At 35.5% G+C, this 19,892-nt stretch overlaps 1 protein-coding gene across 8 annotated transcripts in view; it reads right to left on the bottom strand.

The window, feature by feature from the left end:
• Positions 1-19,892, bottom strand: part of CLOCK (clock circadian regulator) — a 131,486-nt gene that overhangs the window by 58,413 nt on the left and 53,181 nt on the right. For all 8 annotated transcript variants that reach the window (XM_057726667.1, XM_057726666.1, XM_057726671.1 and 5 more), the window contains 3 exons: positions 8,929-9,020; positions 3,149-3,238; positions 640-699 (listed from right to left, as the gene is read on the bottom strand). In XM_057726667.1, coding sequence (XP_057582650.1) covers positions 640-699; positions 3,149-3,195 — 107 coding nt within the window. In that variant the 5' untranslated portion in view covers positions 3,196-3,238; positions 8,929-9,020. The remainder of the gene's footprint in view (positions 1-639; positions 700-3,148; positions 3,239-8,928; positions 9,021-19,892) is intronic.

Genomic DNA, 19,892 nt, shown 5'->3' on the forward strand with positions numbered 1-19,892 from the left:
CTCCATCACCCACTTTCCCTTTTACTGGAGAATGGCAGCATGTCAAAAGACACAGAGGCCAACCCTGAAAGACCTCCCAAGGGCCAAAGCTGGAACAAACCAAGCAACAGAATAAATAACATAGCACTGGCGTATAACCTATAGTACTAAATAAATATACAGGAGTCCACACAAAATATACATGAGTCCATAGAGATATAAATAAATGGGAAAGAGACATTTTTTTAACAGAAGAATTTCAAATATGTGTAGATATCCCCTCCTATGGGAGATGAAGCTTAATTCCCCCATCCCTACTCTGAAGGCAGGCTATATTAAATAAATTGCACCCACAGAATAGAGTGGGTTAATGGAAAATAGTAACTACAATGGTGAATCTAGGCAAATCCTGCCTTAGTTCAGTGATGAAGGCTAATGTCGCCAGTGATGTCATGTAGATATTATATGCCATAATACGATGTGGTGAGAAGGGTACTTTTAGAGGATAATTTTATGTAATTTATAAACTACATACTGATATTCTAAGCTCTTCCACCTTGCTAACATATCTAAGTTCTTAAGGCAAATAGATTTTGGAAAACACTGATTTACTATCTACTGTTACACTTATTTACTATTTTATATCTTAAGTTGAACTACCTTTTTGCTTTGTCCTTGTCATCTTCTTCAACCAACCCATCGAAAATACTACCATCATCTCTAAAAGAAAAAGAAAGTGGATAGAGAAAATAAGAGCAGATTCACTAAGCAATAGCAATACTAAAACGACATATGAATCTCATCAGTTATATTCTAGGATTTTTGTAAAGTTATGAATTGCATAAATTCAAACTCAGTAACTACTAACCTGTTTTCTAATACATATAGACAAAGTTCAACTATGTTTTACATTTTTTAAAGTTTATTACAATAAACAAGAATTTAACTAGAAGTTAAATACCTTACTCCAAACTTTCAGTAACTAGTAAAAATCTATAGAAAGTCAGTGTATGTGTCATTATATAAAATGATTCACTTGAAATTATTTTCAATTATAGTAGCACATTTAAAAAACACATTTTCTGAGACATTTACTTTATAAAAACACAAATCACTCAGAAACATCACAATATCTAGCATATTAACTTATACTGATATATTTTCATCCATTACCGATTCATCTGACAAATATTTGTTAGCACTCATGTGCCAGGCTCTGTTCTGGACATGGTTACAGAGCAGTTAACTAGACATATACGTTACTGCTCTCATACAGCTTATTTTCTAGTAGAAAGAAACAAATCAACATGAAAATGTACAAATTTTTTTTTTTAAAAAGGGGTGATGTTTTAATTACTGGGTGGTTACTTTAGTCTGAGTGGTTAGGGAAGGACTTAGTGAAGTGGGGATGTTTGAGTTGAGATGTAAGTGATAAGAAGGGACTGGTTATAAGAAGACCAAGGGGAAGAACATTCTAACAAATGAAATCAAAATCACTGGTGGTTAACTCCTTAATCTAAGGGGCACTATAAAATAGTTTCAAGTGATATGAGCTTTTACATGAACTCACTATTCACTCCTTTAACCACACCTTTCTGTGGCCTATAAAGTGCCTATGAGCCCCACAATTGAGATCATCTATAAATCTTGTATCATAGAGGTTCATGAATAGACTTTTGGGGTTCCATGTATACACTGAAATTTATAAAAAAAAAAAAATTCTGTGTGTAAATGCACATCATTGAGGAGAGAGTCCATAACTTTCATGATATTCAGAGAGATAATGAACTCATGTTAAGAATCACTACTTTATGTATGAACCCCTAGATGTCATCCCTACATGTCATATTGTCTAGAATGGGAACTGACAATCATTCAGAAGCATAGTGCCAAAATCATATTTAATCTCTCAGGAGCAGTAAACAATCATCCTTTCTGAGGAAAAGACTATACACAGATTACACCTGAAACCATGGCAAAGCCCAGATGTATGGCAGTGGCAGGCAGGCCTCCCTGAGGTAACTCCTTACCCCTTAGGTCTTAAGCTCTGATAGAGTATATACCTTCACTATTTAACTCATAGAAAAGGGAGGAAAGCTGTCCCTAGATGTCAAAAGTCACTTCTGTGCACAACTCTGGCTATAAAACACTTAAAGAATCCCCTATGGAAGAATCACACAGTACACTATAATAAAAGCACAGGAACTTTGGTGTCAGACAGACCAACACAGATCATAACTCCAGCTTATTACTTACTATGTGACCTTAAGCAAGTTATTTAACCTTTCTGACCTATAGATTCCTCATCTGTAAGATCTCATGGAGGCTGGGGGAGGAGTTGAGGGAGGGAGGGAATACGGGGATATGTGTATAAATACAGATGATTGAACTTGGTGTACCTCAAAAAAATAAATAAATAAATAAAATGAAAAAAAAAGATTTCATGGAATTATTGTGAAGTTGAATAAGACATAAAAAATATTCTGTACAGTAACTGTCAAAGAGTAGATATTTAAAAAAAAACTGTTACTGTATTCATCAAATTTAAGACACCATTGACTACAGGACTTACTATTTTATGTACCACTAAGAAAGAAAAAAATGCCACCCGTTAAACTATGATAAGCCAATTGTAAGATGAATCCCAATGTCAGATATGTTAAAATGTAAAAAATAAAAAATAAATAAATAACATCTTAAAATCAAAGAAACAAGGAGGCCTATCCTTTTCCCAAGAGTAAGATTTAAATATTATAATTTCAACTAGTGAAATCCTGATTATAGTTACCTCTTATGAGTCACAAATGCTAAGATGCTTAAAGGGCTGAAGTTAAGACCAATAGATAAGGAGATGGATGAGTCCAGAAAGTACCAAGGAAACATCTGCAATTATCATAATTTCTTTCAGAGCAGTTCTAACCAAATCACTCAAAATGACAGCTCAAGATCCATTCAGAACACAAGCCACATGTTGCTGACTTTGGCTCTAGATAACACACCTTCCTTATTACTATCACATGAAATTTGCTCAGTACAGAAAGTAAATGTAACAGTAACTATGGTTAAGCATAATACTCCTTTTATCAGTTTGATATAGACCATTACTCTAATAGTGAATTTTTAAAATAGCTTTATATAGTTCAAAATAAACAAGTCTGTAAAAACGTACCTGTCAACAAGTGAGCTCATTTTACTACAGCTTACGGTAAACAACATAACATATTACGTTTTCGTCTTGTGGTAGACATTTGTACTTCTCCTTGGGTGGAAAGAAAAATAAACGGTCATTAGTTTTCTAAAAAACGTATGTCTACAAACACAGTAATTTCAGAAACACTATATGTTCTCATAAAAACTTCAATATGTTTTTGTTTCTACCAAAAGCTAGAACGTTATTTTCAAGCAAATATGCTTAGCTGAGGCACATTTGAGGCTTTTTTTCCTTTTAAAAAAAGGACTACGGGGGGGAAAAATTGAAGACCATAATTCATTTTCCTTCTATAACAAAATAATCAAAATTAAAAAGCCACTCTTAATATTCAGTATATATATTAGACTATGTAACTACGTAAGCAGGCTACATATGTAAGCCTATGTAAGCAGGCCATAATAACACCATTTAATGGGCAATAAACATTTGCTGAAAGCCTATTTTCTGTTAAACTGTATAGTTACCCTTGGAAATACAAACATGAAACATGCAACCACTATAAGCAAAAATCTGCAGTTAAACAGGGAGATGGATAACTAAATAATTATAATAAAAGGGATAATAAAGGTATATAAGGTGGGTCAGAGGAAATATTCTTGATGACAGTGAGTTTGTTAGTCAGTCTGGACTCTTGTTACTGAAAATGTGGTCCACAGACCATCACAATCATCTGAGAGCTTCTTAAAATACAGAATCTTGAGCCCAACCCTAGTCCCACTGAAGCAAAATCAACATTTTAACAAGGTCTCCATTGGATTTGTATGACCATTTAAGTTTGAGAAATAAGAGACTAAAGGACAGGAAGAGGTAATAGTTGAAAGGATTCTAAGCCACAAGAAAAGCTATTTGCAAAGGCACAAGCAATTATGAGATGAAAGAGCATCATATTTGAAAAAGTTTTCTCTTTGGAGAAAAATGTAGACATATTACAACTGAAAGTTTTAATTACTTGAGCATAAGTTGAGAGACAACAGGAGTGGCAGAGGGGTGAAGGCAAGTCAAGCAGAGAAGAGCCTAATTTATAAAGTCTCATACTCACATGGAAGGAATTAAAATTTACTGCTTTAAAACTCAATCATAAGTCTAAAATTTCTCTCTCTATATGCTATACAGTTTTTCTAAAGCATAAGGCAGGTTTTACCCATACACAATACATACAGTCATGATTTAGATACTGAATAACCACCTTAATTCTAATAAATACCCTAAAAGTTTTGAGGCATAAGAAATTCTACTTCATTTTTTATTTAAAATTTAGAAAATAGTGTTAATGTGTAACTCTAACTAAATCAGAGAATATTAAAGGACATGAGATTCTAAAATGCTCTATCATTGTTTTCAAGTGTATATTCATGAGAGGAAGAGAGAATAATTCTTGATAAATGATGCTGGGTTGCCTATGTGGCTATGGCTGCAGAAGTGGAACTGTGAAGGGCTAAGAGTTCTTAAAAGATAATGAGTGGTGGAGTCAGAAAAAATAAAAAGAACTAACTCCAGGATAAAATAGTGATTTTAAGCATCTGGGTCAACATCAGCAGATGGAACACAAAATTACAGAATTTTAGAGTTAGAAGAGATTTTAAAGATCACCTAAGTACAGCCCTCTGGTCCAACAGACATACTTATCATCATGGTAATAACAGAGGTTGGTTCTATCACTAGAACAAAAAGAACAGTGCAAAGGTAACAGAGCCAATTTGGGTGAATTAAAAAAGAACAGTTTCAATTTAAAGTTAAAAGACCAGATCTGAGCCTCATATAGCACGAAGTATATGCTTGTTTAATTATCAGAAGGTAGAATAGGGCGAACTAGAGGGAAAAAAGGACCCCAAGAATAAGGACTTAGACTATATAGGAGGGGCCTTGCTGACTCTAAGGAAAGTGAATCCAAAATGCTTTAGAAGACAGACTGATGCTTTATTAAGCTATTTCACTACTGTTGGTTAACAATATTTTTCCAAACACTACTTGTTGTCCAGCTAACTGAACAACATAAAACCATCTCTCTGATGGTTTAGCCCAAGATCTTTTCTCTACTCTTCCAACCAACTGATAGGCATGCTATATCTAAAGGAAAGAAAGATAAAGGAAGAAGTGAAGTAGGCCCAAGTACCGTAAAGCTATTGTTAGAAGATTCCTCTTGACTTCTTTACATTGTGTTGAATTAACTTTAACAAAACAAAGTGGTAATATGGGAGAAGCCAAAGGTCTTGTGTGGGGTCTATCCTAGGACTCACGCTTTCAGGACAAAAAGACCAGGCAGAGTCACACTTGTTCACGCTCATGGATTCTAAGGATCCATTTTTTAGAAGACATGAGATGTCCCTACTCATAGCAAGGAATTTCAGGTAGATAGTCTAATACAGATTAACTATTATTAAAAGTCTTTTTTCTTAAATATAGATATTAATAGACCAGTATGGTATTCAATACGTCTTTAAAAGGATCAGTTACAGTCATTGGAACAAAATAAATTATAAAGGATCAAGTTACAGCTAGGAATCAAATGCTCCTTTACTTAAGCAACTTGAGCTCAAAGTCACTCAATGATATGAATTCCCAGCTGAGTAAGCACCACAATGCTATTTTATCACAATGGAGGGCAGGATGGCATATTTTTTAAATAAACATCATTTTAAAAACAAGTTTTAAAAAATTTTATCAAATGGGAAGGTATTAATAACTAAAACTTTCTAAGCAATTCAAACTTTGCAAAATACTAAAGCAGGTATGTTTTAAATTCAACATGCAACATTATACATAATTAACAGAAAATCTCAGTGCTTGGCAGCTCATCTTTGGAAAAGAACTATTAAATACAATATAATGTATTCTGCATTAAAAATAAACTATGCAGTATCTAATGACATGATATTACTTGTCCTCTGAATCCCATCTACTGTCACTTCTCAAAGCTTTCCATTTCTACATCATTAATTTCTCCCTCTATAACTGGATTATTCTGATCAACATCTTAAAAAAAAGAAAAAAAAACCCACACAAACAAAAATTTCCTTGACCCAACAACCCCCTTCAGGGACTGCCCTCCTTTTCTGCTCCCTTTCATAGAAAAATCACTTGTCAAAGTTGTGTACACTTGGTGTTTCAATATCTTTAATTCATTCCACTCTCTTATTTTAAAACAGTGTTCATTTTCACAAATGTGTACTTGTTCAAAGTTTAAAGTGTCCAGTTTCACAAGACTTTTTAAAAATCAGAAGTCTTCTGGGCTTCCTAGGTGGCGCAGTGGTTAACAATCTGCCTGCCAATGCAGGGGACACGGGTTCGAGCCCTGCTCCAGGAAGATCCCACATGCCTTGGAGCAACAGTTATTGAGCCTGTGCTTTAGAGCCCATGAGCCACAACTATTGAGCCCATGTGCTGCAACTACTGAAGCCCACGCGCCTAGAGCCCATGCTCCGCAACAAGAGAAGCCACGGCAATGAGGAGCCCGTGCACCACAACGAAGAGTAGCCCCCACTCACTGCAACTAAAAGAAAGCCCGCACACAGCAAAAGAGACCCAACACAGCCAATAAAAAAAAAAAAAAAAATCAGAAGTCTTCTGATCCCCATTTCCTTTCAACCACTTCCCTCTCTTTAACTGTTTCCTTTGGTAGTTAACTCCCTATCTCTAATAACTTTTACTTTATTACTACTTTTTGTTTTTAAATAAATTATTTATTTATTTTTGGCCATGTTGGGTTTTCATTGCTGTGCAAGCGCAGGCTTTCTCTAGTTGTGGCAAGAGGGGGCTACTCTTCATTGTGATGCACGGGCTTCTCACTGCGGTGGCTTCTCTTGTTGTGAAGCACAGGCTCTAGGCTCGCAGGCTTCAGCAGTTGTGGCATGTGGGCTCAGTAGTTGTGGCTCACAGGCTTAGCTGCTCTGCAGCATGTGCGATCTTCCCGGACCAGGTCTCAAGCCCATGTCTCCTGCACTGGCAGGTAAATTCTTACTGCACCACCACACAAGTCCCTACTTTATTACTTCTTGATTCTTTCTGTTTCAGGTAGGATGCCTACACATTTCCAATTTGGCTGAGTTGTTCCAATGTAATTATTAAAAGTGCTTGATTTTGCTCTCAAAAGTGTCTTTTTTTTTAAGCCACCATCTACCAAATTCAACTACAAAAAATAATTTAGCTTTGACTCCCCGATCCTTACCTCATATACAAACACACTTGCCCAAATTCCCAATACTGTGATTTGGGCCAGGTGGTTATATTCAGAGTTAACATTATTATGACTCTGTAAATGCAATTCACAGTTAAGCCATGTGGTATACAATTTTTTTTTCTGAATAGTTTTTCCTAGAGTTAATCATTGTTTTGTTTTATTGTTTACCTGGTTTTCTATATACTTATCAAAAATTCAGCCCTAAACTCTTCCTTGTCTAAATCTCTTCTTAATATCTTCAAATACATTACAAATTCTACCAATTTAATCTTTTTGCAGCTATTTCCCTTGGCACCTTCTGACCTACTCCTACTGGGACTGGATGACTATAACCAGTGACCAGCTGTAATCTTGGAGTCACTCTTCATTATTATTCTGGTGATTTCCTGGGTCTCTACTTAAGTTGCATTCCCTGTTTCTTGTATCCTATGGCTTCATTTTTTTAGTTTACTTCTTTATTTTTGTTGAGTACCTCCTACATTAACTGCTCAAGAAATGAAACATGGCAGATAAATTTTTTTGAGACATCACAAGTCTAAAATTGTCATTGGTCTACCCTTAATCAACAGTTTAGCTAGATTCTGAATAATGAGTTAGAAATCATTTTTCAGAATTAATAAAGGGAAATCATTTTTCCCTTCTATCTTCAGTGGAGACAGCCTTCTCCACTGTCTTCTAGTTTCCAGTGTGGGATCAAGAAGTCCAATGCCATTCTGATTACTGATCCATTATATGTGACCTATTATTTTTCTTATTCTGGAAGCTCTTCCTTTATCTTTCCCTTAAATATAGCAGGCCTATCAATTGGCTGGAAAAGTAGAGAAAAGATCTTGGACTAAACTATCAGAGTTGTAGTTATGTTAAACAAAATTGAACAGTGATATGCCCTATCTTGGATTAATTTTCACATATGTATTGGTCACTCTATGGGCTCTTTCTATCTGGAAATGTGTGTCCTCTAATTTCCAGAGAGTTTTGCTGAATCATTCTCCATTCTCTATTTCTCCTCTCTAGTTCCTCTATTCTCTCTTTCTAGAATTCCTATTTTTTGAGCATTGGAGATTCTGGACAATTGCCCCAATTTTCTTATCATTCCTCTCCCATTTTCTCTTTGCTTTACTTTCAATATCAGTATCATTTTTTAGCCTTTCCATTGAGTTTTCCATTTCTAATTTCATTTCTTATTTTTTTCTCTCTCATGTTCATGGATTTAGCATCTCCTCTTATTTCTCAAACTATTAAAGGACAGTTTTGTATTTCTTTCCATTTTTACCTGCCTACCTGGTCTCCATTTCCCCTAACTTAGTGTTTTCTCTTTTGGTTTGATCTTTGACTCTCACAAAAGATGCTTTTCAAAAATGTCTAGTGATCTTTGGTCACAGCTCATATTTAAGGATGGGATCCTGTGAACTTTACTGTAAGGATATCAGGTTGGGACATTTTATTGAGGAAATTCTTATGTCAGTATCTTCAGATCTTTCCTCTTAGGTTGGTTATAATTTCCATTTTCCTGGGAAAGTATCATTTCAAAGTACATTCCAAGATACAACCCTTTCATCACCTTCTGTATTTTGAGGATCTTTTGAACTGATTCTTCAGAAAACTTGAAGTTCAATGTATTCTTCTGTATGGCTGACCATCAGTTTCAGAATTCTGTTTAAACAAGAAAAAAATTTGTTAGATTTACTCAACTTATATAGACATTTATCATGAAAAAGGTTTTAAAATAATTTTGAAACATAAAATTTAGAACTTTGTCACAGAAATATAACAAATGCTAAACTCTAAAAATTGTTTCTAAAAGAAAATAAAAATAAACTACAACGATCACTTTTAATTCTACTATAGAAGTTAAAAGACAAAAGTATAAAAATAAGTATAACTATAAAAATATGTTAATGAATACACATACATATGTGTTAACAAATACTCATATATATAGAATATAAAAAGATATAATTTATGACAGAGATAAAGTATGGTGGGGGGGAGAGAAGTAAAAGTAGAGTTTTTGAAGTTATCGGCTTAAAATAGATTATTAAAACGATATGATGTTTTATGTAGACCCATGGTAAGCACACCAAAAAAACCTATAGAGGATATACAAAAGGAAATGAGAAAAGAATCAAAGCATGTCACTATAAAAGAAAAAATCAATGAAACACAGACATGAGAAAAAAAGTGACAAAAAGCGACAAGACAGACAAAAGCAATGAACAAAATAATAAGTTCTTCCCCATCAGTAATTACTTTAAATGCAAATGAATTAAAGTTGCCAATCAAAAGAAAAAGTAGGTAAATGGATAAAATAACAAGATCCAATTATATGCTATCTACAAGAGACTCACTTTAGACTTAGGGACACACAGAGACTGAAAGTAAAAGACTGGACAAAGATATTCCATGCAAATGGTAACCAAGAGAGCAAGAATGGCAACACTTATAGCAGACACAATAGACTTTAAGTAAAAAGCTGTCGCAAGAAACAAAAAGGACATTATATAATAAAAGGGTCAAATTTATCAGGAACATAAAACAATTATGGATATATATACACCCAACATCAAAGCACTCAACTATTTGTAGCAAAGATGTACAGAACTGAACTGAGAAACAGACAGCAACACAATAGTATGAAATTTCAATACCCCAGTTTCAATAATGGACAGAACCCTAGACAGAGAAGATCAATTAGAAAACACATGGCTTGAACAACACTATAGACCAATGGACTTAACAGAATATTGAGCAGCACAATACACATTTTCTTCAAATGCACATGGAACATCCACCAGGATGGATCACATTATGCAGCAAAACAAGTCTTAATAAATTTAAGAAGATTGAAATCCTTTGTAAAATATCTTTTCTGACGACAATGGAATGAAACTAAAAATCAGTAGTACAGGTAAACTGGAAAATTTAAAACATGTAGAAATTAAACCACTCTTGAACAATCAATGGGTCAAAGAAGAAATCAAAATGGAAATTAGAAAATATCTTGAGACAAACAAAAGCACAACACGTCAAAACCTATGGGATGCAGCAAAAGCATCATTAAGAGGGAAGTTTATGATAGTAAATACTACATCAAAAAAGAAGAAAGAGGAACTTCCCGCTGGCATAGTGGTTAAGAATCGGCCTGCCAATGCAGGGGACACAGATCCGAGCCCTGGTCTGGGAAGATGCCACATGCCATGAAGCAACTAAGCCCATGTGCCACAGCTACTGAGCCTGAACTCTAGAGCCCGCAAGCCACAACTACTGAGCCTGTGTGCCACGGGTACTAAAGCCTGTGCACCTAGAGCCCATGCTCTGCAACAAGCCACTGCACTGAAAAGCCCACGCACCACAATAAAAAGCAGCACTCTCATCACAACTAGAGAAAGCCCATGTATAGCAATGAAAACCCAACACAGCCAATAAACAAATTAATTAGTTAACTTTTTTAAAAAAAGAAGAAAGATGTCAAATAAAGAACATAACTTTACACCTCAAGGAACTAGTAGAAAAAGCCCAAAGTTAGCAGAAGGAAGGAAATAATAAAGATTAAAGCAGAAACAAAATAGAGAAGAAATAAAACAATAGGAAAAAAAGTGTTTTTAACAAAGAACAACAAAAAGAGGAAACATTACAACTGATACCAAGTAATACAAAGGATCATAATAAACTATCATGAACAATTAAATGCCAACAAATTGATAATCTAGAGGAAACAGATAAATTCCTAGAAACATAGCACCTATCAAGACCAAATCATGAAGAAATAGAAAATCTGAGTGTATCTATAACTAAAAAGAATATTGAATCACTAATCAAAAACCTCCCAACAAAGAAAAGCCCAGGACCAAACAGTCACTGAAGAATTATACCAAACATTTAAAGAAGAATTAAATAGTACCAATCTTCAAACCCTTCCAAAAATTGAAGGGAAAGGAATACCTCTAAGCTTATTGTATGAAGCCAACATTACCCTGACAACAAAGCCAGACAGACTCCACAGTAAAAACTACAATATCCCTGTTAAATACAGATGTAAAAATCCTCAACAAAATATTAACAAACCAAATTCAATAGCTCATTAAAAGGATCGTACACCATGACCAAGTGAGATTTATCCTTGAGGTACAGGGACAGTTCTACATACAAAAATCAGTTAATGTGACAAACCATATTAAAAGAACAAAGTATTAAAATCACACAGTCATATCAATTCATGCAGAAAAAGCATTTGACATAATTCAATACCCTTTCATGATAAAAACACTAAATAAACAAGGGACAGATAGCAATTTTGTCAAGATAATAAAAGCTATATATGAAAAGCTTCACAGCTAACAGCATGCTCAACAGTGAAAAACTGAAAGGTTTTCCTTTAAGATAAGGAACAAGGCAGGGCTGCCCACTCTCACTACTTCTATTCAACACAGTAATAGCCAGAACAATTAAGGAAGAAGTAAAAGAAATCAAGTGTAAAGTCTGAAGTAAAATGATCTCTGTTCACAGATGACATGATCTTATATGCAAAAAGCCCTAAAGAGTCTAGCAAAAAAAAGCTTTTAGAGCTAATAAACATCAAAATAACAGGACACAAAATCAACATACAAAAATCAGTTGCATTTCTATACACTAACAACAAGCAATCTGAAAAGGAAATTAAGAAAACAATGCCATCTATAACAGCATCAAAAGAATAAAACAAGAATAAATTTAATCAAAAGGCAAAATTTCTGGTGTGGAAAGGACTTCAGGAACTTGTCAGTTTCAGATGGAAATGTTCTTTCACTAGCAAGGAAAATCAGAAATTGCTGTATTCTTACTATTTCTCATTGTAGAAGTGAGATATCACTGAAACATTCTCATTTTTAACGTTCTTCTAAATCATGAGCTCCTTCAAAGCAGGAGTGAAGCTTCACTTATTCATCTATTATTAGGACCTCTCAGAATATGTGACAAATACTAAAAACTCAATAATCATCGTGAATAAGTGAATTAACCAAGACCAACCCAACCTTGCCACACCAAAGTTAATGCAAAACTTCACACTCACAGTTTGCTTCTGACGCATGCAATGTCCATTCTATTTATTTTTTAAAACCAAGAATATGCTATATATATAATATGACAGCAAGGAGGGATATTTTTGATAGCAAAAAAAAGAGGGGTATTTTTGAGCACAAAAAGGGATTTTTTTTTTTATGGCAATAACAACAAAAAAATCCCTGGAGATTAGGGACACAAATAAAAATAAGAGATCTGAGTCAAAAAACACCAGAACAATAGAACTGAATTCCTAAAATGTGCATGAAGCAAAATTCAGAAGCAGATCCTAGTGTCCTAAGTACTTTGGGATAGAGTTAGACTAGTTACCATTAAAGCACCTAACAAATCCAGCATGCTGGAGAAGTATAGAAGTTAGGACCTTGAGTTTAGAATCAGAAAAGCATGGATGAAAATCTTTGGACAATTTACTTAATTATCCTAAGTCTCAGAATTCTTACCTAAGGCAGCGGTTGTGAAGACTAAACGATATAATATATAGGGAAACCAATTATTAACAAAATAAACACAAATGGAAACTCCCCCTTTAAAACCAAGTCCAACTCGAGGATGAAAGATGCCTTAGAGGACTGGGGCAGGGAGGGTGGGGGGGAATCGAGGTGGGGGCGTCAAGGAAGGGAGGGAATATGGGGATATGTGTATAAAAACAGTTGATTGAACCTGGTGTACCCCCCAAAAAAATAAAATAAAATAAAATAAAAAAACAAAAAAAACAAAAAAAAAAAAAAAAAACCAAGATAAAAGGCTTAAACATTTGCAGCATGACAAAGGTTAAAATTCTTACCATATAAAGGTCTCTAAAAGTTACCTGAAAAAAGATTAAAACCCAACCAAAACAAACAAACAACAAAAAGTATAATTAAATGAGGAGCCATAAAGAAAATAAATGGCTAATAAACGTAAAAAATTATCCCTGGCTAGAAATCAAAGAAACTTAAGTAAAAGCATATTATAGTTAAATATTAGTGACCCCTTAAAAATTCTACTTCATATATTTATCATTCAGCAAATATTTACTGAGTACCAATACAAGCGTCCAATACAATGCTGACTGTAGTTTTGAAACAGTGAAGTAGACACAGCCACTACATCCGAGGCAGTTCCCAGAGAAGACACAAAGTGCTCTCTGAACACACTGGGAGTGACCCAGAAGTTAAAGGAGCCTCTGGGAGAAGTAATATGTAAGCTGAGATCTGAAGAATAAAATAAGACTTCACCAGGCAAAGAGAGAAATTTGATCTATACCAAAAGAACAGTGTATGCAAAGGTCTGGAGACATGAGAAGGAACTGTGATTTTAAAATACTACAAGTAGTTTAGTATGATTAGAGCAAAAACCTAAGGGCAGAGGGTGCCAGAGGCTGTGGCAGGAGATGATAATGATGAGGTGAGCAGACCATGAACAGGCACATGAAGGGAACTCCCATCCCTCCCCAAGATGACACTGAAAGGCTTTAAGCAGAAAAGTGACATTAATAGACATCTGTTCTTTTGAACCATCGTTTTGGCTACAACAAAGAGAATGGAATGGAAGGAGGCAGGACTAGAATTGGAGAAACCAGTAGAAGCAGAGTATTATAACAGTTCAGGTGAAATAATATAGATGCAGAGATTATAAGAAGAAATATAGGAATTTTAATAGATACTGAGATGACTAGACAGAATTTGGCAACTGATTAACAGAAGGTGGGGGCAGGGAGCAGTCAAGAATATCACTCAAATTTTGGTTTGGATGCATCTGTGGGTTGATAGGTAACACAGGAGTAAGTTGGAGGGGAGTGGGATGGAATGATGTTAAAAGCAGTGGCTAACATTTACTGAACATTTACTATGTGTTAGGCATCCTTCAAAGTTTTGTCTCATTTAACACTCAACGATCATATGAGGTAAGCTCCATTATTATCTCCATTTTACAGATGAGGAAACTGAAACACAAAGAGAACAGGTAAGCTGGCCAAGATCAGCAGTAAAGCTAAGATATGAACCCTGATAGTCTAGCTTGAACTATGCTCTTAATCACTATGTAACAAATACCTCACAAATACTTTTAATGATGGATTCAGTTTTAGACGTTATTTTTAAGATATCTGTGCGACATACAAGAGGGAAAATGAACAGTAGGCAGTTGAAAATGTGGGTTTGGCATTCAGGAAAGAACTAGGTGAAGATGTAAAGTGGGAGCCATCAACATAAATATGTGAATTAAGGATAATGACTGGATGGGCTCCTCTAGGAAAAACATATAAAATGAGGGGGAAAAAAAGGCTAAGACTGAAGCCTGATGACAAATTAATATTTTAGAAACAGGCGGAAAAGTAGCTGGTAAAATGGGGAGGAGGCAGAGCAAAAAAACTTTCAAGAAATGGGCTCTGGAAACATTTCCTGGGTGTGAATTACAGATTAGCTCCTTTATTAGATATGAGTCTGAGACTAGCCACTAAATCTCTATGCATCATTTTTTTCATTTCTAAAATGGAGATAATAGTAGTACCCACCACATACAGTTGTTTTGAGGATTAACTATGTTACACGTTTGGACAGTATATAGAAAACAGCAAAGGCTCAATAAATTTTAAGCATGAATAGTGTTAATAATAGTATCAACTAGACGGAAAAGGACCAAAGATACAGAAGAAAGCCAAGAAGGATTATCTGTCAGTAAAATTAAAGGAAAAGAGTGCTTCAAGAAGTGGACAATGTTGGGCTTCCTAGGTGGCGCAGTGGTTGGGAATCCGCCTGCCAATGTAGAGGACATGAGTTCAATCCCTGCTCCAGGAAGATCCCACATGCCGCGGAGCAACTAAGCCCGTGCGCCAAAAAAAAAAAAAAAAGAAGTGGACAATGTCAACACTGCACTGTGGACAAGAAAATGACTCTAAAGTCTCTATTACATTTAATAACAGCCTGATAAGTTTGGTGATGAAGATACGAAATAGACACAACACTGCTTCAAGAGAGTAAATTAGGGCTGCCTTTTCTAAAAAGAGTTTGGTGAGAAGAGTCAATAACTTGAAGCACTTAAATGTCCTTTGACCTAGTAATTTAACTTCAGAAAAAAAAGGAAATAACCAGAGATGTAGCCAAAGTTTTATATTCATTGCACTATTACTTAAAATAGTAAAGCTCGGAAGAATTAAACATCCAACAGCAGTAACAATGGCATTAAAAATATATCAAACATAAATCCAAATATGCCAAAGTATCACCTGTTGTTATTCCTGAGTAATTAGCTCATGGATTTTTTTCCATTTTTACTTTTTCTTTAGCACTTTCTAAAATTTTTCCAAGAATATGTATTATTTTATAATCAAAAACTTTACTGCCTTTTTAATGTTTGTTTTCTTTTAATTGTCCAATACTAGAGCCCTGGCTACACATAAGAACATAAAGTACATGTTATCCATTCCAGAGAACAAAACATGAGCAACAAAGTAACACATTACTATTACAAAACATGAGTAACAGAGACTATTTTCCTAGGTATTGTTCATGTAACTTAAGGAAAAAGCTTTTCACCTAATTATTAACAACTTTTAAATTATTCATTAAAAAGGTTTAACTCAAGAACCTAGGTTTAAAAAAATGGAAACTCCAAAAAATCTTTTTCTAACCTAATAACCTACTGACCCACTGACCTACTTTGGAATTTAGGCTAGTTCAATCTGATATCACAGATCTTTCTAGGCCTGATGGATCTATTAACATTAATTAAAAGTAGTGCTGAAATTTAACTGACTGGTATAATACAAAAGCCAACAGTCCTTAACTATGTTTATCACCATTTATGAAAAATTCAAACTTGCCTCAGCAGATTACTATCTGTATTATAGCTAAAAAGATAATTAATTCTAAGAGAACAATTTTAACTTGTAAAAAAAAGACAAATACATTTAAAATTAATTATTTAATGTATGAGTAAAGATGAAATTTAACAGTAGTTCTTCAATTTATTCACTACTGAATGGGAACATCAGTCCACCTCTACAATGGATATAAAACATTGCCAAGATGAAAAAACATCCTTGACTCTACAGCAGTTTCTAAGACCAACTTAAATTTAAAATTGACAGTAAGAACAAGAAACACATCCCAAGCCACAGTCTCATGAACCAGACCTCTTAGAACCAAAGAAAATTCTGGCTCAAGACAAACATCAAATGCTACCAAAATTCTAGCCTGTCAAACGTCTAGATGTGAGGTATTTTTGAAGCCTCATTAAACAAAAACTGAAAAATTAATACAGCTCTAGTGGCACACAAGACTACTGCAGTTATTCAACTAATGTATTTCTTCAAATGTCTGAGCTTCCTCTTCATGTGATGGACTGATCTGGTCCACAGAATACATGAGCACCTTAACCCTTTTTTGATGTGAGACTAAGGCCTGAGCCTGTCCCCAGTCTCCAGTGAGCCCCACATAAGATCTGAAGGTGCAGGAAGGGCCCAAGCCTGAGTCTCAGCGTGAACTACACACTGAACCAGGTACCATAACCTCAAACTTATACCACTGTGCACCAGGCCCTACACTAGTATCCACAGGAAGAAAGAGAGGGTCCTGTGCTAGGCAGAATAACAGCTCCATTTAAAGGGCCATGCCCTAATCCCTGAAACCTGTGAATATGCTTCAGAAAAGGACTATGCAGATGCGATAAGGGTTAAAGATTTCAAGATCAGTAGTTTATGCTGGATATTCTGGGTGGTACAATGTACTCACATGAGTGATTTTAAAAGCAGAGGATCTTGCCTGGTTCTGGTCACAGCTGTGAGACAAAAAAGTCAGAAAGATGCAATGTTGCTGGTTTTGAAAGTGAAAGAAGATAACCACAAGTCAAGGAATATGGGCAGCTTCTAGATATACTCTGTATATTCCCACAGTGACCCTTTCCCCTTTCTTTCCCAAAGAAAGAAAACACAAAGAAACATTCTCCTCTGAAGCTTCCAGAAAGGCATGCAGCCCTACTGACACCTTGCTCTTAGCCCAGTGAGACCCTTGTGGAACTTCTGAGCTGTAGGACTATAAAATAATAAATGTGTATTGTTTTAAGCCATTAAATTTGTGGTAGTTTCTAAGTTTGTTGTTCTATGACAACAACAGAAATTTAATACAGGTCTAAAATCTCTGGCTGCTCTTGATAAATCTGCCTTTCCCAAACCCTCTCTCCCTCCATATTTACAATAATCTACCTAGGAAACCACCAGGACTAATCCCATTATGCCCTACTTTCCTTTTGTATCAGTCACCAGGACAGGCCCAAGACTCTCAGATCATCCACCATCACCTAGACTCTTGCCCTGTATACTCTGTATATCCCCACACTGACCCCTTCCCCTTTCTTTCCCAATTTCCAAAATCCTTTCATTGTATCCTCTGGAACTCCCACCATGCCATTAGCAAAATATCCTACTTCCTCAATATTGCTGTTGCATACTCACTTCTCATTTCCTGTACCAACAGGTCTCTAACTCTCCTCCAGGAGTTCTGCTCTAGCCTTTCAAGTGATAGCTGTAATTCTCTCCCATGTCTCACATGACAAAGCCCTGGTGTGAGGTGGACGTCCTTGCTCCTTATTGTAATTTCTGAACTATTTTTTCTCTCCCATGCCCCAAGACCGTATCAGTTATTACCATTTGCTTGTTGTAAGCATTCATAAACCCCCAGAATAAGCCCTCTCATTCCCTGAGGGCTGTTTCTCTCCCCAATACCTCTTTTGTCATTGTTTTCAAATTTTGGTAAATGATCTACATAAATGATCCTCCCAACATCTTGGCCAGTCAACTCCTTGATCTCCTCTCCTCCAACAATCCTGTGCCTACCTCCTACTCATCCCCCTGGAGTTACTCTAGAATTCACCATTACCAATAATCACATGTCCCTCCATATTTTCAATTTCAAGCACTTTATCCCTCTGAATCTCACACAAGAGCTAGGATAGCAAGTGATCTGCTAGAATCAAACCCACAAAAAACAAACACATACACACATACACAAGCATTTTTTTCTAACTGGCCACACAGCCCTAATTTATTTACTTATGTTTATGTCTTTTTTTTTTTTAACCTGTCCTAGCCTCCTAATCTTTGCTGAGCCCTTCAGTTTCTCATCCCATAAAAGGTACAAAGGAGCAAGGCAAGTTTCTCTCAGATGGTCAGAGGATATCAGAGATAATAACAATCTCTGTTGGTCAGGTTGTTCATCATCCTTCATTAGAAATGCTTAATTTTTTTTCATATTTGTCTAAACTCTAGTCTTCCTTTTTTGCCACTGATTCCTTTGTATATTTAACATATAGATTCAGAGGGATAAGCCATTCCATGAGCCATTCTGTGGCAAAATGCAACTTGCCTACAACTCTAATACAGCTAAAGTCAAGCTGATAATAAAAACGTCTTATAATTCCAACTTATTTACAGCATTTACTAACAGAGGTGCAAATAACACAAATATTAAAGAACAGGTGGAGGGAAACTGAGGCTTCTGAAGATCACTTGCTTTGACAAATTATAAGACCCCAATTTTCCTTTCTAGCTTCATTTTATCTTTCCAGCCTCATCTCCCACTCCACCTTCACTGTACACATATTCCTTATTCTCCAGCCACATTAAACCTGTCACCATTCCTATGAAATAGATAATAAAGATCCCTGGGTACACAAAGGTCTGCCCTCAGTGTCCAACACATCATCAATACAAATGACTTCTTAACAGACTAAACTAAAATTGATCTTCACAGGAAATCGCACTGTCCTTCACATCAGGATTCAATTAATCAATATGTAAAACTCGCGCTAGTGAAAAACTAAATGGAGGTACCATGTATTAGTTTCCTGTGGCTGCTGTAACAAATTACTATAACCTCAATGGAATAAAACAATACAAGTTTATTATCTCCCACTTCTGTAGGTCAGAGCCCAACACAGGTCTCACTGGGCTAAACTAAAGGTGCCAGCAGGGCCGCATTTCTTTCTGGAAACTTGAACAGGAAAATGTTTCCCTGCCTTTTCCAGCTTCTAGAGGCTGCCTGCATTCCTGGCTCATGGATCCCCTCCTCAATCTCCAAAGCCAGCAGCAGGCCAAGTCCTCCTCAGGTTGCCATCTCTTTTGCTTCCCTCTTCCCTTATTAAGACCCTTCTGATTACACTGGGCCCACCCAGATAATCCAAGATAATCTTCCAATTATAAAATGAGCTGACTAGCAACCTTCATTCCTCTTTGCCATTTAACCTAAGATAGTCACAGTTTCTGGGAACTTAAGATATGGACAACTTTGAAGGGCCATTATTCTGCTTACCACATGCCATGACCCAAGAAATCTCTTTGATGAACACAAAATATCTTTTGGGGATAAACATTAAGTAATTTGATCTATCAATAGATAAAAGACTATATCACCATTCAGAAGTTTATAACTATCTGAACTATCTTTTCCTTTCATGTTTCTTCAAGGAAACTGAGAAATAACATGTATG

This window comes from Hippopotamus amphibius, chromosome 3 (genome assembly GCF_030028045.1).
Source record: "Hippopotamus amphibius kiboko isolate mHipAmp2 chromosome 3, mHipAmp2.hap2, whole genome shotgun sequence".
Taxonomy (NCBI): domain Eukaryota; kingdom Metazoa; phylum Chordata; class Mammalia; order Artiodactyla; family Hippopotamidae; genus Hippopotamus; species Hippopotamus amphibius.